This window comes from Spodoptera frugiperda, chromosome 16 (genome assembly GCF_023101765.2).
Source record: "Spodoptera frugiperda isolate SF20-4 chromosome 16, AGI-APGP_CSIRO_Sfru_2.0, whole genome shotgun sequence".
NCBI lineage: Eukaryota > Metazoa > Arthropoda > Insecta > Lepidoptera > Noctuidae > Spodoptera > Spodoptera frugiperda.
In genome coordinates, this window is record NC_064227.1 from 4298293 (window position 1) to 4317563 (window position 19271).

The window sequence follows — 19271 nt, forward strand, 5'->3', positions numbered from 1 at the left end:
ACAAAGAACATATTAATACAGTTTGATTACTGAAAGTATTATTTTCTCAAAGTTCTAATCAATTTAACTGGTAAAACACCGGTATTAACAAACGTAGTTAACTACTTTATTAACTATTCGAAAACGTGCGTTCAATTATTGTTACAACACTTATTTACTAACTGTAGTTCTAATACGTCATATTATGTACCAAATGTTAGTGAAGTGTTCGCGGCTCAATAATAGCTACTACTCCAATTGCACTTAGGTTTAGTAATTATTTAACAGTCAACAGACTATTCACTGTCAACAGCTCTAGCTTTGATTGTTTTTTTTATGATATAAACCGGTAAACGAGCAGACGGATCACCTAATGGTAAGCAATCACCGCTGCCCATGGACACCCGAAACACAGAACTATGAATCTCTTTTACATACGAGGATTTGAAATAATCTCCACGCTTGGCAAGCGGGTTGGAGACCAAGAGAGCGCTGCTGCCAGGTCACAATCGATAGACTTTTCCTGCACTAAAGAGAAACATCTCTTTCTGATCTTCAGATCAAAGGATCATTGGGATATTTCAGTAGGAGATCAAATGATAATTTTTCGATTACTTTAAACGGAAATCAAACTCGTACTAAGTGTACAGGGTACAGTTGATTCTGATCAAAATTGGACTTATAAACATACCAGGAAGAGCCGTAAAACCACGAGTACTTACCTACCTAGACCTACCTACTAAATTAATCAATTGAAGTAAACAGTGTTCTCTAGAGTTGAAGTCAAGATTGTTATCAAGAATCCTTGATTTCTGAAGGCTGAAAAAATCTAAGTTCGGGGCATTTCCCAAGGTTGCCATATTGATCATAATTTTGATAACTTACATTATTTTAAGTTCATGGTCTTATGTTTTATTCATGATATATTTTAGGCATCGATTTAAAAATAAACGTACCTAATTATTTTAAGAAGGAAATGATGTCACAATCCTTTACAATAATGATGTCTGCATTGCCGCAATCTATATTTGTGTTAATAACACTCAGGCAACACAATTTTTGCATGAAACATTAAAAACAAATATTAATATGTGTCAGTTTAGATAACTGAGAGATTATAAAAGATAGGGAATGATCGAGTCATATTTAAATTACTTTTTATCGCTGCTAAACACAACATATAGGTATGTTTTATTTAACTAACCGCCTTACTCAAGTGATTTAATGGTTACTTAACCCATTCCTTAGCTATTGTTTTCCATACAAAATCGTTACTAAGGAATAGTTTAAGTAATCATTAAATTACTCTGAGTACAGCGGTAAGACACTCTACATGCATAATAATTATATGTAAACAGATATTACCTTTCATAAAAGGAAAAATACGGGAAGAAAGCCCCATCAAATTATTTCACAAGTTAGTCATGACACCACTCGCTAAAAGCCATGGATCGGGTTGCACACAGAAAACATACCAAGGACAGTCCTATATTTTATATAGCTACTTCCGGGCGGTTTCACCCACTCTACTCTATTCCTATAGATCGTAGCGTGATGTTTTACAGCCTATAACCTTCTTCGATAAATAGACCATCCAACTCAAAAAGATTTTTTCAAATCGGACCAGCAGTTCCGGCGATTAGCGCGTTTAAACAAACAGAGAAACAAACTCAGCGTTACATTTTAGTATGTAAGTATAGATAACACCTGGTGTTCTAAAGACAATGTAGATGTAATTTACCAGTGCTAATTGTACTGGTACCTACGTTATTGTATTCAATTACATTGTAAAGCAGTTTAACCTACACACAAACATTACATTATAATTACAGAATCAAACAACTTAATAATAATACTTTAGCCGACTCGCTGTTTGAGCTTCCTGAGACATAGTAGATGATATTACGTAGTTTTATTCGACAAAAACATGAGTACCAACGTTTGTTTACATCGCAAAAACAATAGAAACATATTAGTGACCAGTTTAAACGTAGTAAAACAACTGGTTGATCAGCAGCGAAGGTCAGACTTGGCGGAGCCGGCATCATCACGCGTAATGTGCAATAACTCGTGACGACGTCATTCTGACCAATCGTTCCACCCACTACACTTTGCTGCGTACTTCGATAAGTAATAAGCTTAAGCGAAACAATGGATAAGAGGTTCATCAAAGATGTGAGCTTTAAGGGTAGTTTACGAGGAAATTTACGCATGTTTTCTTAATACCAGAAGCGCTTTTGCTTCGCTGCAGGATGGTAATAATGACAGTACCTATTTTGGTTCTAAATGGGACAAAAATGTTAAGAAGTGTTAAGCAAGACCCTGGTAAGGGCCTATTCAAATAAAAATTGATTATTATTATAAGGGCTACGACGTAACAAGTATTGGTCAAAAACTTTCAAAATGCGTAATTCGTAAACGCTCGACTGACAATGACATTGATAGTCGTCGACGGCCGACCTTCAACGAGAATTTAAAGCTTGACGCCTTCCGGCTAAACGGTATTAGTTTTGGTGATCATTCATGATGAGATAATGGATTTAATATAATATTTTGCAGACTCTTTAGTGTATAAACCGCAGATATTCGAGATAAGGACTTCAGGACCCAAGGGAGACAATGCAATTGGCCATTAGAGCAGAGTTAGAGCCGGGCTCCGGCTCAAAGCAGGAGAAGGAACGGGTGGTTTTTAGTCAGTAAGAGTCTGACCCTGACACTCACTCAAAGAGGGAGAAGTCATTGGATCAAAAAAATAAAAGGAGACAATACAATTAGAGGCGTCAAAGCTTACCTTTAATAATAGTAAACTGGCAAATCTTAAATTTGCTAGCATCCGTATTACAAAGAGGCAGAAAGAAAACCATTTTTGAACACTTTTCACATCACAAATAAACAATTTATTGTCCTGATCAGTTCACTAGTATTCCAGTGCGTCTAGAGCCTACATATTTTACGTTTTAGGCGTCCAAACATGGCGTATTTAAGCGTCAAGGCAACGACAACCTCGGTTAATAACCTGACCGATACTGAATATGCATTATCAGCATTGTTTCCACTGGTCCGTAAGACGGATTAGCCATGTCCATATTATCAGTTCATAATTTAATACTCGTTTCTTATCCGCCGATACGTTATCTTAGGGCGGTTACATACATGACTAAAGAGTTTTTAAAAGTATGTTTTATGTTTTTAAAAACTGCGTGAAAGGACGCTGTTTTTTTTATGTAATAAGCCGGTAAATGGGCGGACGGATTACCTGATGGTAAGCAATCGCCGCCACCCATGGACACCCGAAACACCAGAGGCGTTACAAGTGCGTTGCCGGCCCTTTGGGGGTTAGGAATTTAAGGGTTGTTGGAGAATCGGTTATTGGGAGAATTGGGAAAAGGGTAATTGGGCCTCCGGTAACCTCACTCATCACACAACGAAACGCAAGCGGGCCCATTCGTGCCGAAGCATGGCTCTTTCACACTTAAATGGTTTTATTATGAGTCTGTAGTTTTCTCAGAATGTATATAGTCTGCAGATTTGTTTTCTATCGTTTCGTTTGTTCACGTCTTTATAACATAAACAATAGGCGCGTATCAAATTGGCATTAGATAGCAAAATTTTGTTATTTACAAACAATCATTGTTTACAGTTGAAAGACTGTGTAATGGTTATCAAAGCATTTGTTTCAAATAATCCTCAATTAGGTACTTTTGAAATGTCAAATGTATGAAATGTCAAATGTATGTAAACTATTCCTTAGAACGATTTTGTTCTTAAACCAATGGCTAAAGATTGTTTTAAGTAACCATTAAATGATTCTGAGTAAAAAGCTTTCTAACACCAACGATAGGTGGTCATTCAGACAAAGAATCTGATACAAAGTTCGATTAAGATATGAAAATACGAAACATATTATTGATTATTGTCTCACAGACATAATATTATCTATATATGTAGCTATTTTTGTACGGAGATTAAGAAACAGAAATAATAAGAAACACCCAAAACTAAAAGGTTAATATTCCTGTAAGAATCGCCCACCCAACGTTCGGAAGGACTTAAGCTAATATGCCATAAGGTCAGCCAATGTCCTTGTGAACGACCCTGGCAATTGCCACAAGCGAAATTGTGACTTACGGATAATGCTACTTAATGTACTGTTAAGAGCGAAAATAGTGTAACAGTATTTAGTTTCTAGGGAGGATTTGTGCTTTGTTGTTCATGCCTTGGGCGCTTGATATGATAAACACTTGGGTATTTGTATGGCGAAATATTAACGACTATTTTTGTGGTTTCGTAGATTCAGATATTAGGGTTATTGTTGATCGAATGGCGGTAAAGAGGATAAGGGTGTGTCCACCAGAGATGTGCTATGTAGCTATGCTACGAAGATGTAATAGCTAAGCTGAAACTATGTGACCGTTTCCACTGATACTAAGCTACGTAGTTGTGAGAGTAAGATGTGCTATGAAGATACGCAGCTCGAGTATGCGATGTATCGATAGTAGGGAAGCCATCAGCATCTTTCCATATAAAAAAACATATCTTAGCTTAACTGAGTCCGTTTTTAAGTCAAGTTTTTAGAGTTCCGGTTATCAAAATTGTCAGTAACAGCGAAATTGGAAATGCGTACGATGTGATAACAAATTCAAATACATGGCACTTGTAACACAACTGAAGAATATGTGTAACTTTACCTCTTTTAAATACCAAAAGAAAGACGTTTTCTTTATAAAAATCTCTAATATCGGATCTACAAAGACAGATGACACTACGTTCCGACTACAAACACCTACAAAAACACGAGAATTCACTTCGGTAACTACCGTCTTCGGCCAGATGGTCGGCCCAGCTGTTTTTGGTAGCGAAAAGTATCAAAATAAATATTTATTAGTTATTCAATTATTTAAATGAGTCAAGTGGGAGTCGGCTCGCGACAATACCTCTCACACTAAAGCTAACTGGTTTAATTAACAAAACTTTTTACAAGTCTGCTACAATTTTTTCAACGTGTCACAGGATTAAGCTTGTATACGACATGTCAGCTTTTCCCACGAGATTGGCAAATGGTGGTACATTTTCCGACTGTTATTAATTACTATAATAACGGTCGAAAAATTGCTAATTACTTTAGGTATCTAATGGACTACCTACATATCAATCTTTTCTATGTTCCGTGAATTAAATTTGGGATTAAAATAATTAGGTATTCGGAATTAAAAAAACGTACAATACGTAATTTTTAACCAACGAGGCAGTCTCAAAAACTGCTCGTTAATTGAATGTTCACAAGAGCGACTGCCGGACTAGGTGTCTCGGGATCGATTCTCGGGTTGGGCAAAGTATTGCCCAACCCGAGAGCGGCTTTCCAAAAAAAAAAATCCCAGCAGTAGCACAGAGTCTGGAATTGTACCCAGTAACTATATGGCAAAAGGCTCACCCCCTATTACATAGGACTTATAAGTTATAACACATGGTGAAAAGTGCGTGTACATTGTATAGCGGCATTACGAGCCGTAATGTGCAGCTCTGCCTACCCCGTCGGGGATAAAAGGCGAAACGTTGCACATAAAACGTAGTTTTCAGTTGTAATACGACTTTTAGTTAAGGCATAGAAGAAACCATACCTTACCATCAGGCGATATAGCGGCCATACGTCGACCAATCAAAACGACGATCGACGTAAAGAAACCATAAGCACAAATATTTCGACTAACCTTTTATAATCTCGGTGGATGATATGATGACGTCACTATTATCCATCCTCACTTTGTAGCACAGCAGCCCTGCTGACTTCCTTATTTTGACAGATTCCGCACACCCCGACTAGAACATGCCTTCCTATTGGACGTTTAACTGTTTAGCCGCCATCTTTGGACTGTTACTGTAACGCATTCTGCAACAAAGAAATATATTATTGAATAAAGAGTTACTCACAATAGGGATAATGACGGGGTCCGTCAGTTAGGTAAGGAAAAAATACAAGACAAGTATGTTTTTATTTTGTCATAGTTTAAAAAAAATTGATAAAAGACAGATGGCAAGTTTAACTATTTAGCCCACTATGCAGGGGATATTATAATGCACGAGTATTTGTGCAAACAAATGTGCACTCTTAATTCCCTCACTCTCTGAACCTGATAGGACGGCAGACTGACAAGACTGGAGAGTAGTCAGCCGCAGGACCAACAGTTAGATAGAACGGATAGATACACCGCCGAACTTCGTGACTCCAGGCGAATAATGGTAATTTTACTCAGAAAATGTGTTCAAGATCATACTTATTGTTAAGGTCAAAAAAATATTATTGTTGAAAAAGTTGTCTCATAGCTCGATAGATGGCGTTGCCGCAATTAAAAGCGAGCTATGGTTTCGTTACCGGTAAGACTATAAGGTAAAATTGATTTGTAAGACCAAAATATATACCAGCTTAGAACAGTACACAGAGGTGGTTTTATTTATTTTCCCCGTCTTGTGTATTAGTAGGTCAGCAGATCACCTAGTAGCTTAGCTAGGAAACATTGGTCCTATACGAGCCGGATCGTTTGGACAGTTTTTTGAGTTCAAAACGGCCATCGCGTGGGCCGCTTTTCCGCGTACTTGTAGTGGATCGCTACAGAAAAGTACGCGAGTCCTCCGCACTAGCGGCGACAGCTTCACACAGCATAGGCGGTGAGCTGAGCCAGCTTTGGCGGATTAGTTCAACGAGTGGCCACCAGAGGGCGCCACACAGATCATCACCACTAGAAGACAGCAAGGTGACGCAGAAGCAGCCGGCACGTGACGTCACAGGGGACGTACGCATAGTTCCACTGGCAGCCACAGAGGGCGCCACTTGCAGGACCATAGAGTGTTAGTGTGAAGTGCAACTGTGAGTACTCTTTTCATTGTTATATTTCAAAAAAGTTTCAAGCAACTTTGAACTTTATTCTAAAGAAGTTTCGGACTTAGAATATTTATCGGATTGTGATCTATGAAGAAAAGACTTAGTTTATTTTAACTTAATTTTGTCTTAGATTAATTTGTGCGTGTTAGACTTAGAATAATTTTATAAAAAACGAGGGAACGAGGAGTCTATGCCGGATTCCCGTCCCAGTAAATTATTAAGTTCAAACACTTGTAAAATTTTTAGTAAATTTTTACACTTAGAAAAATTCATTAAAGTATTGTTTTGTTAAGTTTAATTAAATTTTATTAGAGGTGTTTATTTACACAAGTTAATTGTTTATCTTTGATAGTTGTTATTTTGGTCAATAAAATGGAAGGGTTAGTTAATCTTTTAAAGGAACTTCAAAATGTTATTCATCGAGGCTTGACTAATTTGAAAAAGTCGCCTAAAGAAAGATTGTCTGTTGATTATATTCAAACTAGAAGAGAGTTATTAGAACGGGACTGGAATTTGTTTGTAACTAATTACACTAAATTGCATGAACAATATGAAACGCAAGGGATTAAAATGTTATCGGAATTATATGATAGTACAGAAGACACATACATCACATACACATGTCTGATTAAGTCTATGCTTGCTAAATATGATGTTCCTAAGGCTACTATTCCTGAACCTGGTACTTCTAGTAACTCAAATAAATCAAGTACAAACTCTTTTGTAAAATTACCAAAAATATCAATTCCAAATTTTAGTGGCAAATACTCTGAGTGGACAACTTTTAGAGACCTATTTGTATCTCTCGTGCATAACAATAGTAGTTTAGACAATGTTCAGAAAATGCACTACTTAAAGAGTCATCTTAGCGGTGAGGCTGAACAGCTTGTGAGACAAACACCGGTTTCCGAAGCAAATTATAGTCAGTGTTGGGCACAATTAGAGAAAAGATACAGCAATAAAAAGTATTTAGTTAACTGCATTTTGAAACGTCTTTTCGGGTTAAAACGTATGCATGTTGAGTCAGCGATTTCTTTAAAAGAGTTGTTAGACACAACAAATGACTGTCTTAACGGTTTGAAAAATCTAAAGGTAGATGTGACAACTTGGGATGTCATTATCATCCACATAGTTACTTTTAAGCTCGATTCAGAAACGCGGAAACAATGGGAATTAAGTCTTAGTAATCACGATTCCAATGAATTGCCTACTTATGATGAATTTGCTACGTTTTTAGAGAACCGATTCCGCGCTCTTGAATTTATAGAACCAAAAAGAAATCTTCAAACTCAGAATAATCATTCGCATGTTGCTAAATCAATGGTAGTGAGTTCAAGTAGCATACGTTGTGAGTATTGTAACGAGTCTCATAAACTGTGCTTTTGTAAAAGATTTGCAAAGGAACCCTTGGAGGAAAGACGTAATTTTGTAGCGCAACACAACATTTGTTTTAATTGTTTAGGAGGTAATCACACGGTAATAAACTGTAAGAAGCCAACAACTTGCAAACTTTGCCATAAGCGTCATCATTCCTTGCTGCACCCAAATCTGGACGGTACTAACAAAAGAGATACTGCATCAAAACCTACTGTCGTTGAAGCTAGTCCTTCGACTAGTTCTGCTCCAGTAGTCTCTTGCATATCTACCAACACGGTTCCTGTTCCTGGACAAGTTTTACTAGCTACTGCTCTAGTAAAAGCGGAGTCCAAGACGGGTAACTATCAGGTAGTAAGAGCTCTGTTGGACCAAGGTTCACAGGCTTGTTTTGTGACCGAGGACACAGTGCAGTTCTTAAGGCTTAAGAAAATTCCCATACATGGAATGGTGTCAGGATTAGGTCAGAAGTCAACTATAGCGAAATATATGGTGAATATAACTATTCAATCCAGGGTAGATTCAGGTTTTAAATTAAATTTCAACGCTTACGTCATTAGTAAAATTACTTCATATTTACCGGATCAAGCCTTAAATAAAAATACTTTTAACTGGCTCGATATCACCAACTTACAGTTGGCCGACCCACAGTTCAATCAACCTAGTAAAATTGATATTTTACTAGGTGCAGATGTTTATGGTTGCATAATAAAAACAGGCATAATCAAAAGTCCAACTGCTACTTTAATTGCTCAGAACACCACATTAGGATGGATTCTATCTGGTGTAGTACATAGGTCAAACATTAACAATAGTTCAAGTTACACACAACCATGCGTTAGTGTAGCTCACGCTCAGTTCAATTTAGATCAAATTCTTAAACAGTTTTGGGAAATTCAAGATCAGACTAGTACAAAAAAGGTTCTTTCGCCAGAAGAACAACAATGTGAAGACTTTTACAAGGCCACAACTAAAAGAAGAGCAGACGGTAGATATGAAGTCCGGTTACCATTCCGAGTTAAGGATCCGCAGTGCACAGCAGGTGATTCTCGCGCTATAGCTGAAAACAGATTAAAATCATTAGAGAAAAGGTTGGCAAAGAACACTGAGCTAAAGGAAAAGTACTCGGATGTAATTGAAGAATACTTACGTTTAGGGCACCTGCGACCTGTGAAACAAGATGACAGTAAAAAAGAAATAGCTGTGTATTTACCCCATCACGCCGTCGTAAGAGAAGACAAAACCACTACTAAGGTTCGAGTTGTGTTCAATGCATCCCAAAAGAACAATAGAGGAGTGTCTTTAAATGATACTTTGATGGTTGGACCAACACTACAAGCGGAGTTGAGGCACACAATTATGAGATGGAGAACTCACTCTATTGGACTGGTAGGAGATATAATTAAGATGTATCGTCAAATTAGAGTGGCTGATGAGGATGCTATGTTTCAAAGGATACTCTGGCGGAGCAGTCCTAACGAGTCGATCAAAGACTATGAACTCGTAACAGTTACTTTTGGAACAGCGTCGGCACCTTACCTGGCAGTCAGAACTCTCCATCAAATTGCTTACGACGAAGGCGACGAATATCCTCTCGTGTCTGAAAAGGTACTAAGTTGCTACTATATGGATGATTTACTGACTGGATGCGATGACGTAACTACCGGCATCCAAATCTACAAGCAAATGAAAGAACTTTTAGCCAAAGGAGGATTCGAACTTCAAAAGTGGAGCACTAACAATAAAGAGTTATTAGATCAAATTAATACAATAGAATATAAAGTAGAGAACAACGAAGAAAATGAGAGTAAAGCTAAAGATAGAGATCAAAAGGAATTAGAAATGAAATTAGATAATACTATGAAGATCTTGGGACTTACCTGGGATCGTAATGATGACTCCTTCCGGTACACCGTCCATCTTCCGCCGCTTCAGAATACACCTGCAACAAAAAGAACTGTAATCTCTGATATAGCTAGATTATTCGACCCATTGGGTTGGTTAGCGCCCACAATAGTTGTAGCTAAAATCTTTATACAAAAATTATGGCTCGCGGGTCTCGGTTGGGATGAACCACTTACTAAAAATTTAACTGAAGAATGGCGTACTTATCGGGAAGAGCTAACATTACTTACAGAAGTTCATATACCTCGTTGGCTGGGGAAAACCATAGAAACCGACGTAGAGCTCCATGGATTTTGTGACGCGTCGAAGGTAGCATATTCCGCTGTAGTATACATGCGACTAACTAAAGACGTAGGAGAGGTCAAGGTGTCATTGTTGGCTGCAAAGACTCGCGTGGCACCAATAAAACAAGTAAGCATTCCTCGCCTAGAGCTGTGTGGGGCAGTTCTCCTGTCACAACTATTGATGGAAACTGCTGAGGTGTTGAATATACCCAAGGATAAGGTTAAAGCGTGGACAGACTCTACTGTGGTGTTAGCCTGGATCAACAGCCACCCCAGTAAATGGAAAACCTTTGTCGCCAATAGGACATCCGAAATCTTAACCACAATGACGGCTTCGCAGTGGTTCCACGTGTCGACTAAAGATAATCCAGCGGATGTTGCCTCGCGAGGGTTGTCACCAGGGTTGTTTACGCAAAATACAATGTGGTTTTCAGGACCACAGTTTCTGAAAGAAAAGGAAATTATTTATATCAGACCAAAAGATTTAGAGATCAATTTAGAACAGTCGATTAAGACTCATGTAGGAGTTATTATATCAGATGATTTTGACTTACTTGAGAGATTTTCTTCTTTGTCAAAATTATTAAGGGTTGTTGCATATTGTCGTCGATTCCTAAACAGAGATACCAGAAGCAAACATTACCTGCAAAAGAAAGAGATACATGAAGCATTAGAATGTTGTATAAAGATAGTACAAAAGAAAGAGTTTTCAACAGAGTACAAACAATTATATGATAAATCAGACTTACCTTTGAAAAATAGCACACTCAAATCCTTATGTCCTTACCTTGATGACAAAGGCATTATGAAAGTTCAAGGACGAATAGATAAGGCTCCATTGGATGAACTAATAAAGCACCCCATAATCTTGCCCAAGAAGTCACATTTTACCCTACTCTTAATTGCAGACGCTCATAGTAGAACTCTACATGGAGGTCCACAATTAATGATAAATTATTTGCGAACCGCTTATTGGATCATTGGTGTAAGAGAACTGGTGAAGCTATACGTTCGCAAGTGCATCATTTGTGCGAAACAAAGAGCAACTATTCGCAATCAAATGATGGGTTCGCTTCCATCTATTCGCTGCTCTCCGGCAAGGCCGTTCCTGCACAGTGGCGTTGATTACGCCGGTCCAATAAATATTAGAACCACTAAAGGTAGGGGACACAAATCGTACAAGGGCTACATATGTTTGTTTGTGTGTATGTCTACACGCGCTCTTCATCTCGAAGTAGTCAGTGACATGACCACACAGGCATTCTTGGCTGCCTTTAGACGATTTGTGTCTCGACGAGGCCACTGTTCAAAGTTGTGGAGCGACAATGGTACCACGTTTGTTGGTGCTTCTAAGGAACTTCAGCAAATTTCAACTTTGCAATCATCCATTGCAGAAAATTTAGAAGCAAATGGCACTGAATGGCACTTCATTCCCCCTCATGCACCCAATTTTGGCGGTCTATGGGAAGCGGGGGTGAAGTCCACAAAATACCATATTAAGCGCGTAATAGGCGAGTCTACTCTCACATATGAAGAGCTCAGTACATTCCTTACTCAGGTCGAGGCTTGCTTGAATTCACGGCCTATTAGTGTTATTCATTTAGACGATCCAGGAGAATCTATGCCTTTAACTCCGGGACATTTTTTAATCGGAGAACCGTTTGTTTCCGTACCGGATTACAATTACGAGAATGTTTCAGTAGGTTCTCTAACAAGGTGGCAATTCGTGCAGCGAATGCTGCAATCCTTTTGGAAGCGATGGTCCAGTGAATATCTTACGAATCTAATGAACAGATATAAATGGTCTTTCATTGTTCCTGAACCAAACGTTGGAGACGTTGTTCTAATTAAGGAGGACGATCTACCTCCAAGTCGTTGGATGTTAGGACGTGTAGTCGAAAAGCATCCAGGGGATGATAAAGTCACTCGTGTTGTCACATTAAAAACCAAAACAAGCATTATTAAGAGGCCAACTAACAAACTGTGTATTTTGCCAGTAGCAGATAAATAGTATTTTAATAACTACATGCTTTGTATCATCTCAACTTGTTATGCGTGATGAACATTTTTGTTTAGTTGTAAGGTTTATTTTATATAGTTTTTGTTGAAGATTTTACTTACTTTGTTCACAAGTTTTGTTTAAGTTTACTATTAAGTTTTCAAAGTTTATTTAATGTTAAGAAAACAGTTGTAATTTTACCCGTTAATGAATTGTCTTTTTGTTAAACCTGTGCAAAACCTATTTTTATATTAGTTACTTTTATTATTAGTTTAAGGACAAATGTTAAGAAGGACATTCCGCCACTAAATGTCCTTGGTGGGCGGTATGTTCAAGATCATACTTATTGTTAAGGTCAAAAAAATATTATTGTTGAAAAAGTTGTCTCATAGCTCGATAGATGGCGTTGCCGCAATTAAAAGCGAGCTATGGTTTCGTTACCGGTAAGACTATAAGGTAAAATTGATTTGTAAGACCAAAATATATACCAGCTTAGAACAGTACACAGAGGTGGTTTTATTTATTTTCCCCGTCTTGTGTATTAGTAGGTCAGCAGATCACCTAGTAGCTTAGCTAGGAAACAAAATGCCATAATCTCTTTAGCCCGACGCGGGAATCGAACCCGTGACACCGTGACGACCTGAACCGATTGCACGGGGAGAAGTCAAGGAGACAGATCATACAGTAATAAAATATAAACAACAACACAAAAAACCAATAGAAACTATTAAAATAAACCAATATGCAACCATTGCAATCAGGTGCATACCACATTTACCACAGAAATGAAGTAAGATGTTTTTAATTTTAGAGCTGACCTCAGACCAAACATAGTTATATTACTCATCATGTTTTATGTACCGATACTTATATACTAAAGTTATTACTAAGGTATATAATGGAACTCTGTTCTCAGATGCTAGACTATGTAATAAATAATAACTATTAAATACTTAGTATTGAGGCACCAGAATTGTGTATGGGATGTTAGACGCTATTACTGTTAACTATGGTTTATTCACATACATATATTGAGAAAAGCTCTACTAGTTTCTAATCATAAAGGGACTCATCATGAGCAGTGTACATAGATGCAGTGACATTACACAGCCTAAATTGGTTATTCAATATATTCAGGTATGTGAGTTGAGCGAGCATTTTTTTAGTTAATTTCATGTCTCTCAATAGTTATTATAAAAAAAAGGTACTCCTTTTGTATTAGTACAGCTTAACCAGTAGTATGTGATTGCAGATTCAAGCGAGACCATGTATTTTCTATTGATATCTATTATACTGGCTACAAAAGGTTAATAAGTAACACACCTTAAAATTAATGAAATTGAAGGTTTAGTCAATATTATTGCCTATACAATAAAGTGATAGCGATATAATATTATTATACCCGGTAGTAGGGTAGGGACGGTAGGGAGGCCTTTGCCCTGCAATGTGATAACCGTGGCTGAAAAAGCGAAAATAATAAATGATAATACCCGGTAGTGAATTTCCCAGACCAAATTAAGTGTTCTATTGCCAGTAACTATAAGCATAGTATGATAGGGTTTACCAATTTAAACAAAATTCTGTAACATTGTGACCATTCTTGTTGCATACATCAATATTAAGTAACATCAGACTAGATAGTACACATTCCTTATTATAAAGTACCTAGAAATGGAATGGCAACTAGAATGCTATTTTTAGTACCTACTTATTTCCAATTGGAATCTAGTTAGCTTTCCTTAAATGCCCATTGGTTAGAAAGTGATCCAATCAGCTAATTACTAATCAAGTGGTCAGTTGTATAATAATGTTTCCTGGCAGCAAATTGATTCAGTTTAAACTGTTAGTGGGCTTGTCCGACAGTTTTTTTTTTTCTTTTTTTTAAAGTTGCCTCATACTTCGATTTATTCCAGTATCGTGGGTTGCATTTACAAACATAAAAATTCACATACACCTGACACCCAGACCCGAAACAACAGTTTGTGGATCACACAAACTTGCTCTGTGAGGGAATTGAATCCTGCTACATGTTATGCCCAACCCGGCTGGTCCCCGTGGGACGTTTGACCGCAACCCTCCAAGCAACAAAATAAAACTAGACACACTCAAAATAGCCACATATAATGTAAGATCACTTTCCTCCGACTTTCGCTTGCTTGAACTGCAGCATGCCCTAGAAAATATAAATTATGATGTGCTGGGTCTCGCAGAAGTGAGAAGAATAGGAAACAAAATCGAGGAATATGATGAACATATTTTCTGCTATGTTGGAGAAACAATCGGATTACATGGAGTTGGCTTCCTGATAAAGAAAAAATATAAATCAAATATCCTTAATTTCACCGGAATATCAGAACGAGTTGCACTACTACGAATGAAATTTTCAGAAGATCCTATATCTTTAATACAAGTCTATGCTCCCACTGAACAGTCATCAGAAGAGGAAATTGATAAATTCTACAACGACTTACAGAAAACACACGACTTATCAGACAAAACAGTAATGGTACTTGGAGACTTTAACACAAGAATAGGAGAACCTGAAGTACACGAAAAACTAATAATGGGAAAATATGGATATGGGAAACGAAACAAAAGAGGAGAAAAACTAATCCAGTATGCTAATGAGTATAGGCTGTCAATAATAAACACTTATTTCAAGAAAAGCTCAACCCGAAGATGGACATGGATATCGTCAGACTCTAAAACTAAGAACGAAATAGACTTTATACTAAGTAACCAACCAAATAATATAACAAACTTCGAAGTACTAAGTAAAGTTAAGTTCCCGTCAGACCACCGGTTATTGAGAGTTTCAATAAAAATATCAAAACCGAAAAAAAGCAGAAAAGCTTTTAAAACCCTACCAAAACCACCAACAACAGACAAAGAAATTTCCAATTACTTAGAAAACCTACATGAAAACACAACAAAGTATTTACCATTCTTGCAAACAACAAACGAGGTCCAAGCCTACTACAATAAAATAGAAGAAATTATTACCACTAGTCTCAAAATCAAAGAAGAAAATAAGAAAACAAGGAAAACTTCTGATATCTTGAGTGAAAATACCCTGCAACTAATCAATAGACGGTCAGAATTGATACGCACCAATACTAAAACGAAACAAATAAAAGACGAACTCAAAGACATATTTAAAAAAACAAGCAAATCAATCCGAGAAGACTATAACAACTACAGAAGGAAAATCATAGAGGCAAATATCACACAATACAGAAGCACTAAGAGAGCAAACAAAAAATTAAACACACACAAAGACTGGATACAAGCACTGAAGAAAGATCAACCAGAACAAGGACATACAAACACAAGAAAAGAAGTCCTTGAACGGGCCACACAATTCTACAAAATACTATACACAAGATCTCCAGAAGCCAATGATCAAGAAGAAACAATAATCACAGAGAAACAAGAAAATAGAGAACTACAACCAATACTAGATAGAGAAGTTTTAAATCACATAAAGAAACTAAAAAATGAGAAAAGCCCAGGTCCAGACGGAATCAGCAATGAAGCCCTGAAAACAGGTGCGCCAATACTACTTACATTCCTGACCAGACTTTTCAACACAATATTAGAAGCTGGTATTGTACCGCGCCAATGGTGCGAATCAGACATTGTCCTTCTTTACAAAAAAGGCAACCCACTAGACATTGAGAATTACAGGCCAATAAGCCTTCTTCCCAGCACATACAAACTATTTGCTTCAGTGATACTGTCAAGAATCTCAGAAAAGATTGACAGCAAACAGCCAATCGAACAGGCAGGTTTCCGCTCAGGATATTCTACAATCGACCATATACATTCTCTAGAACAAGTTATTGAAAAATTTAAAGAGTATAACCAACCCCTATATCTTGGCTTCATCGATTACTCTAAAGCCTTCGACAGCATATCACATTCTTCCATATGGAAAGCACTACGCTCTTGCAATGTGGAGGAAAAATATATAACCATATTAAGAAATATATATACAAACAGCTCAAGCATAATAAAACTAGAAAGTAAGGGAGATAAGATATCTATAGAAAGAGGAGTCAGGCAAGGAGACCCTCTGTCTCCAAAATTGTTCATTGCAGTCCTGGAGGATATATTCCAAAACATCAGCTGGAGTAAACAAGGTATATGGATAACTGATAAACATTTAAGTCACCTCAGGTTCGCAGATGATATTGTTATCTTTGCAAAGTCAGCCTTAGAGCTACAACAGATGATTCAAAACCTAAGTAAAGAAAGCAATAAGGTCGGACTACAACTAAATACAAGCAAAACCAAAGTGATGACAAATGGCCCTAAAAAGACAATACGGATAGACAGCAACAACCAAATTGACTATGTCGAAGCATATATATACCTTGGCAAACAAATATCATTCAGCCAGGACAACAATGAAAAAGAGGTAGAGAGAAGACTAAACTGCTCCTGGAAAAGTTTTTGGTCACAAAAAGAAATTATGAAAGGCAATTACAATATGGCTCTAAAAAAGATTGTAATGGATACATGCATTCTGCCTAGCTTAGTATATGGATGCCAAACGTGGACCTTCACTAACAACATCAAAAACAAAATCACAACAACACAACGCGCTATGGAGAGAAGTATGCTAAAATTTAAAAAACTTGATAAAATAAGAAGTGAAGTAATTAGAAAAAAGACACAAGTGACAGACGCGCGTCAACACGCCTTAAAGTTGAAATGGCAGTGGGCAGGCCACATTACCAGATACAAAGACAAAAGGTGGACTTCAAAAACAACATTATGGACAGGACCATTAGGGAAGAGAAATGTTGGAAGACCTAAGAAAAGATGGGTAGATGACATCATTGAAGTGGCAGGAAAAAGCTGGTGGCGACTCGGACTAGACAAGGAACAGTGGAAGAAAATGGAGGAGGCTTATACCCAAAAGGGATCCATTTAATTTAATATAGGATTAATATAGATTAATATAGAATTTAATATAGATTACTAACTAAACTTAAATGTACTAATTAATGAAATTAAAAGCTTTATAAATAAATAAATATAAATAAACATGTTATGCGGCGCTCAGTTGCCCAGCCACTGCATGAACCATGCAGTCAAAGACAACAATTATCCCTATAAAGTATCTTAGGATATTCTTAATGTGTTAAACTTTATTACGAAGTATCACTGGGCTTTATTTGGTTTTTCATCTGGAAATGTGCCCGGTATATGGCAATAGGCTCACCACCTATTACATGGGACTCACAATAAAATTATTGCCATAATGTGCACCTCTGCCTACCCCTTCGGGGATAACAGGCGTGACGTTATGTATGTAAACTTTATTACTTAATTAATACAGGCTGATTTTTCTGCTGATTGTTTTATTTATATAAACTTAGAATATATATTTTTGTATAGTCAGTAATTGCTTGTGAAGATAATATCTTATTAAAAGCATAATACCTATATGAATATACTTTTTCAATCACTAGTTCTTATGAAAATGTAGCAATTTCAAATATGAATATTAAGGTTAATTTTTTATTAACCATTTTTGCAAATAAACATCAGCCGTACCTAAGAAATAATTCTAAACTAAAATTCCATGATCAAAGATACAAATAAGTTCAAAGTTTTAAAAAAAAAACAGTTAGGTATTATTATCTTTTGATAAAGTATTCTTGGCAAAGATAATAAAACATACAGCCATAATAAAAACTTGAACTAACCAAGGTCATTGTGGCTAAGTAATTTTAACTAGATTTTGTATGTACTTAAATTACTTACTTTGATGACATTTGTAAATTGTATTGTATTGAATAGTGTCATTGGTTTGTACCGTTCTATTCAAATAAATAAATCAATATTAAAATGTTAATGACTGAAATTTACAGAGGATGTCAAGAACAAACTTCTCAAATGTATAGAAAACTAATTAGATTTTTTGTATTCTAATAGTAAACATATTGGAATAGTTTCTTAGAAGAAAAAAAATTAAGGACAATCCAATCAGATTCGAATAAGATAAATTAAATGAGAATACGTAATACGCACCAGTTTGCAGAGTTGAAGATCAGCAAGTTTCTGTACCCTTGTACACAGTAGCCTTGGTTGTTGACGGAATTCGGTAGTTTCGGTAGCAAACACAATTCGCACGCCTTCACATTGACTCACGCAGACGTGTGATTCGCACAGATTTTCAACAAATAAACACTTTTAACTTATTTTTAAACGTCCACAGCTTAAGTTTGCAACACGACAGTGTTAGTATTTCTCATAATTTCGCTCATTGTATTGTTTAGTCGACGCAGTTCGTATCGGTGGTCGAGCCGCGTAGGAGTCTCTTTATTAGACAGCGTGGGTCGATGTCTTTACTCAGATGGAAGGTCAGCTCAACTCGCACCGAATCCACGGAGCCTTCACATCACAACACGACGTTTGCATTCTATTTTTGTAGTTCTAATAAGCATACGCCGACAACCGCGGCGTTCCTAAGACTGAATTCACTGTGTAATCGGTTGATAAGATGTAAACAGAAGCACCGGCCGTAACAACAGATCACAAGGCGATTGGCTGAGGCGGTACAAGGTCGCAAATTCACGTTCAGCCCGAATGCAATTTAATTCAATTCAGTTCTCTCCATTTAGAGAGTGACGTTTCATTTTATTTTATTCACTGGCGGAGCCGTTGGGAACAAAAACGGAAGACAATAAACTCGTTTTCAACTTTACACAGATAATAAAATGTTATATACTGTCAAATGACGATTGTTACTAGCGACATCTATACAAGATCATATTCTCATCAGTTTGATGGGGTATTATGAAAGACCCAATTGTCTCTGGTTTTAGTATTTATTTTACAA

At 36.9% G+C, this 19271-nt stretch overlaps 2 protein-coding genes across 3 annotated transcripts in view; one reads left to right on the forward strand and one right to left on the reverse strand.

Moving 5' to 3' along the window:
- Nucleotides 1–19141, reverse strand: part of LOC118280615 (dual specificity protein phosphatase CDC14A) — a 46186-nt gene extending 27045 nt beyond the window's left edge. Inside the window, exons 1-2 of one of the 2 annotated variants that reach the window (XM_035600819.2) lie at nt 18461–19141; nt 5688–5866 (exon numbers count right to left, since the gene is read on the reverse strand). In XM_035600819.2, coding sequence (XP_035456712.2) covers nt 5688–5733 — 46 coding nt within the window. In that variant the 5' untranslated portion in view covers nt 5734–5866; nt 18461–19141. Of the gene's footprint in view, nt 1–2770; nt 2955–5687; nt 5867–18460 lie in introns of those variants that run through there. The other variant, XM_035600817.2, reaches the window with a different exon arrangement.
- LOC126911600 (uncharacterized) lies at nt 7427–11366 on the forward strand. The gene is made up of 3 exons (XM_050699530.1): nt 7427–7538; nt 8319–10939; nt 11328–11366. Exons 1-3 carry the CDS (start codon nt 7427–7429, stop codon nt 11364–11366), a joined length of 2772 nt encoding a protein of 923 aa, XP_050555487.1.
- Nucleotides 19142–19271: the final 130 nt, after the last annotated feature.

What these genes read in the sequence shown, in the direction of transcription:
- LOC126911600 (XM_050699530.1), top strand. Translation starts at nt 7,427, where the DNA reads ATGTTATCGGAATTATATGATAGTACAGAAGACACATACATCACATAC. An exon ending in GGCTACTATTCCTGAACCTG is followed by an intron (nt 7,539 to 8,318) that starts GTACTTCTAGTA and finishes TTAATTGTTTAG; the next exon opens with GAGGTAATCACACGGTAATA. An exon ending in AACAGTCGATTAAGACTCAT is followed by an intron (nt 10,940 to 11,327) that starts GTAGGAGTTATT and finishes TCTTAATTGCAG; the next exon opens with ACGCTCATAGTAGAACTCTA.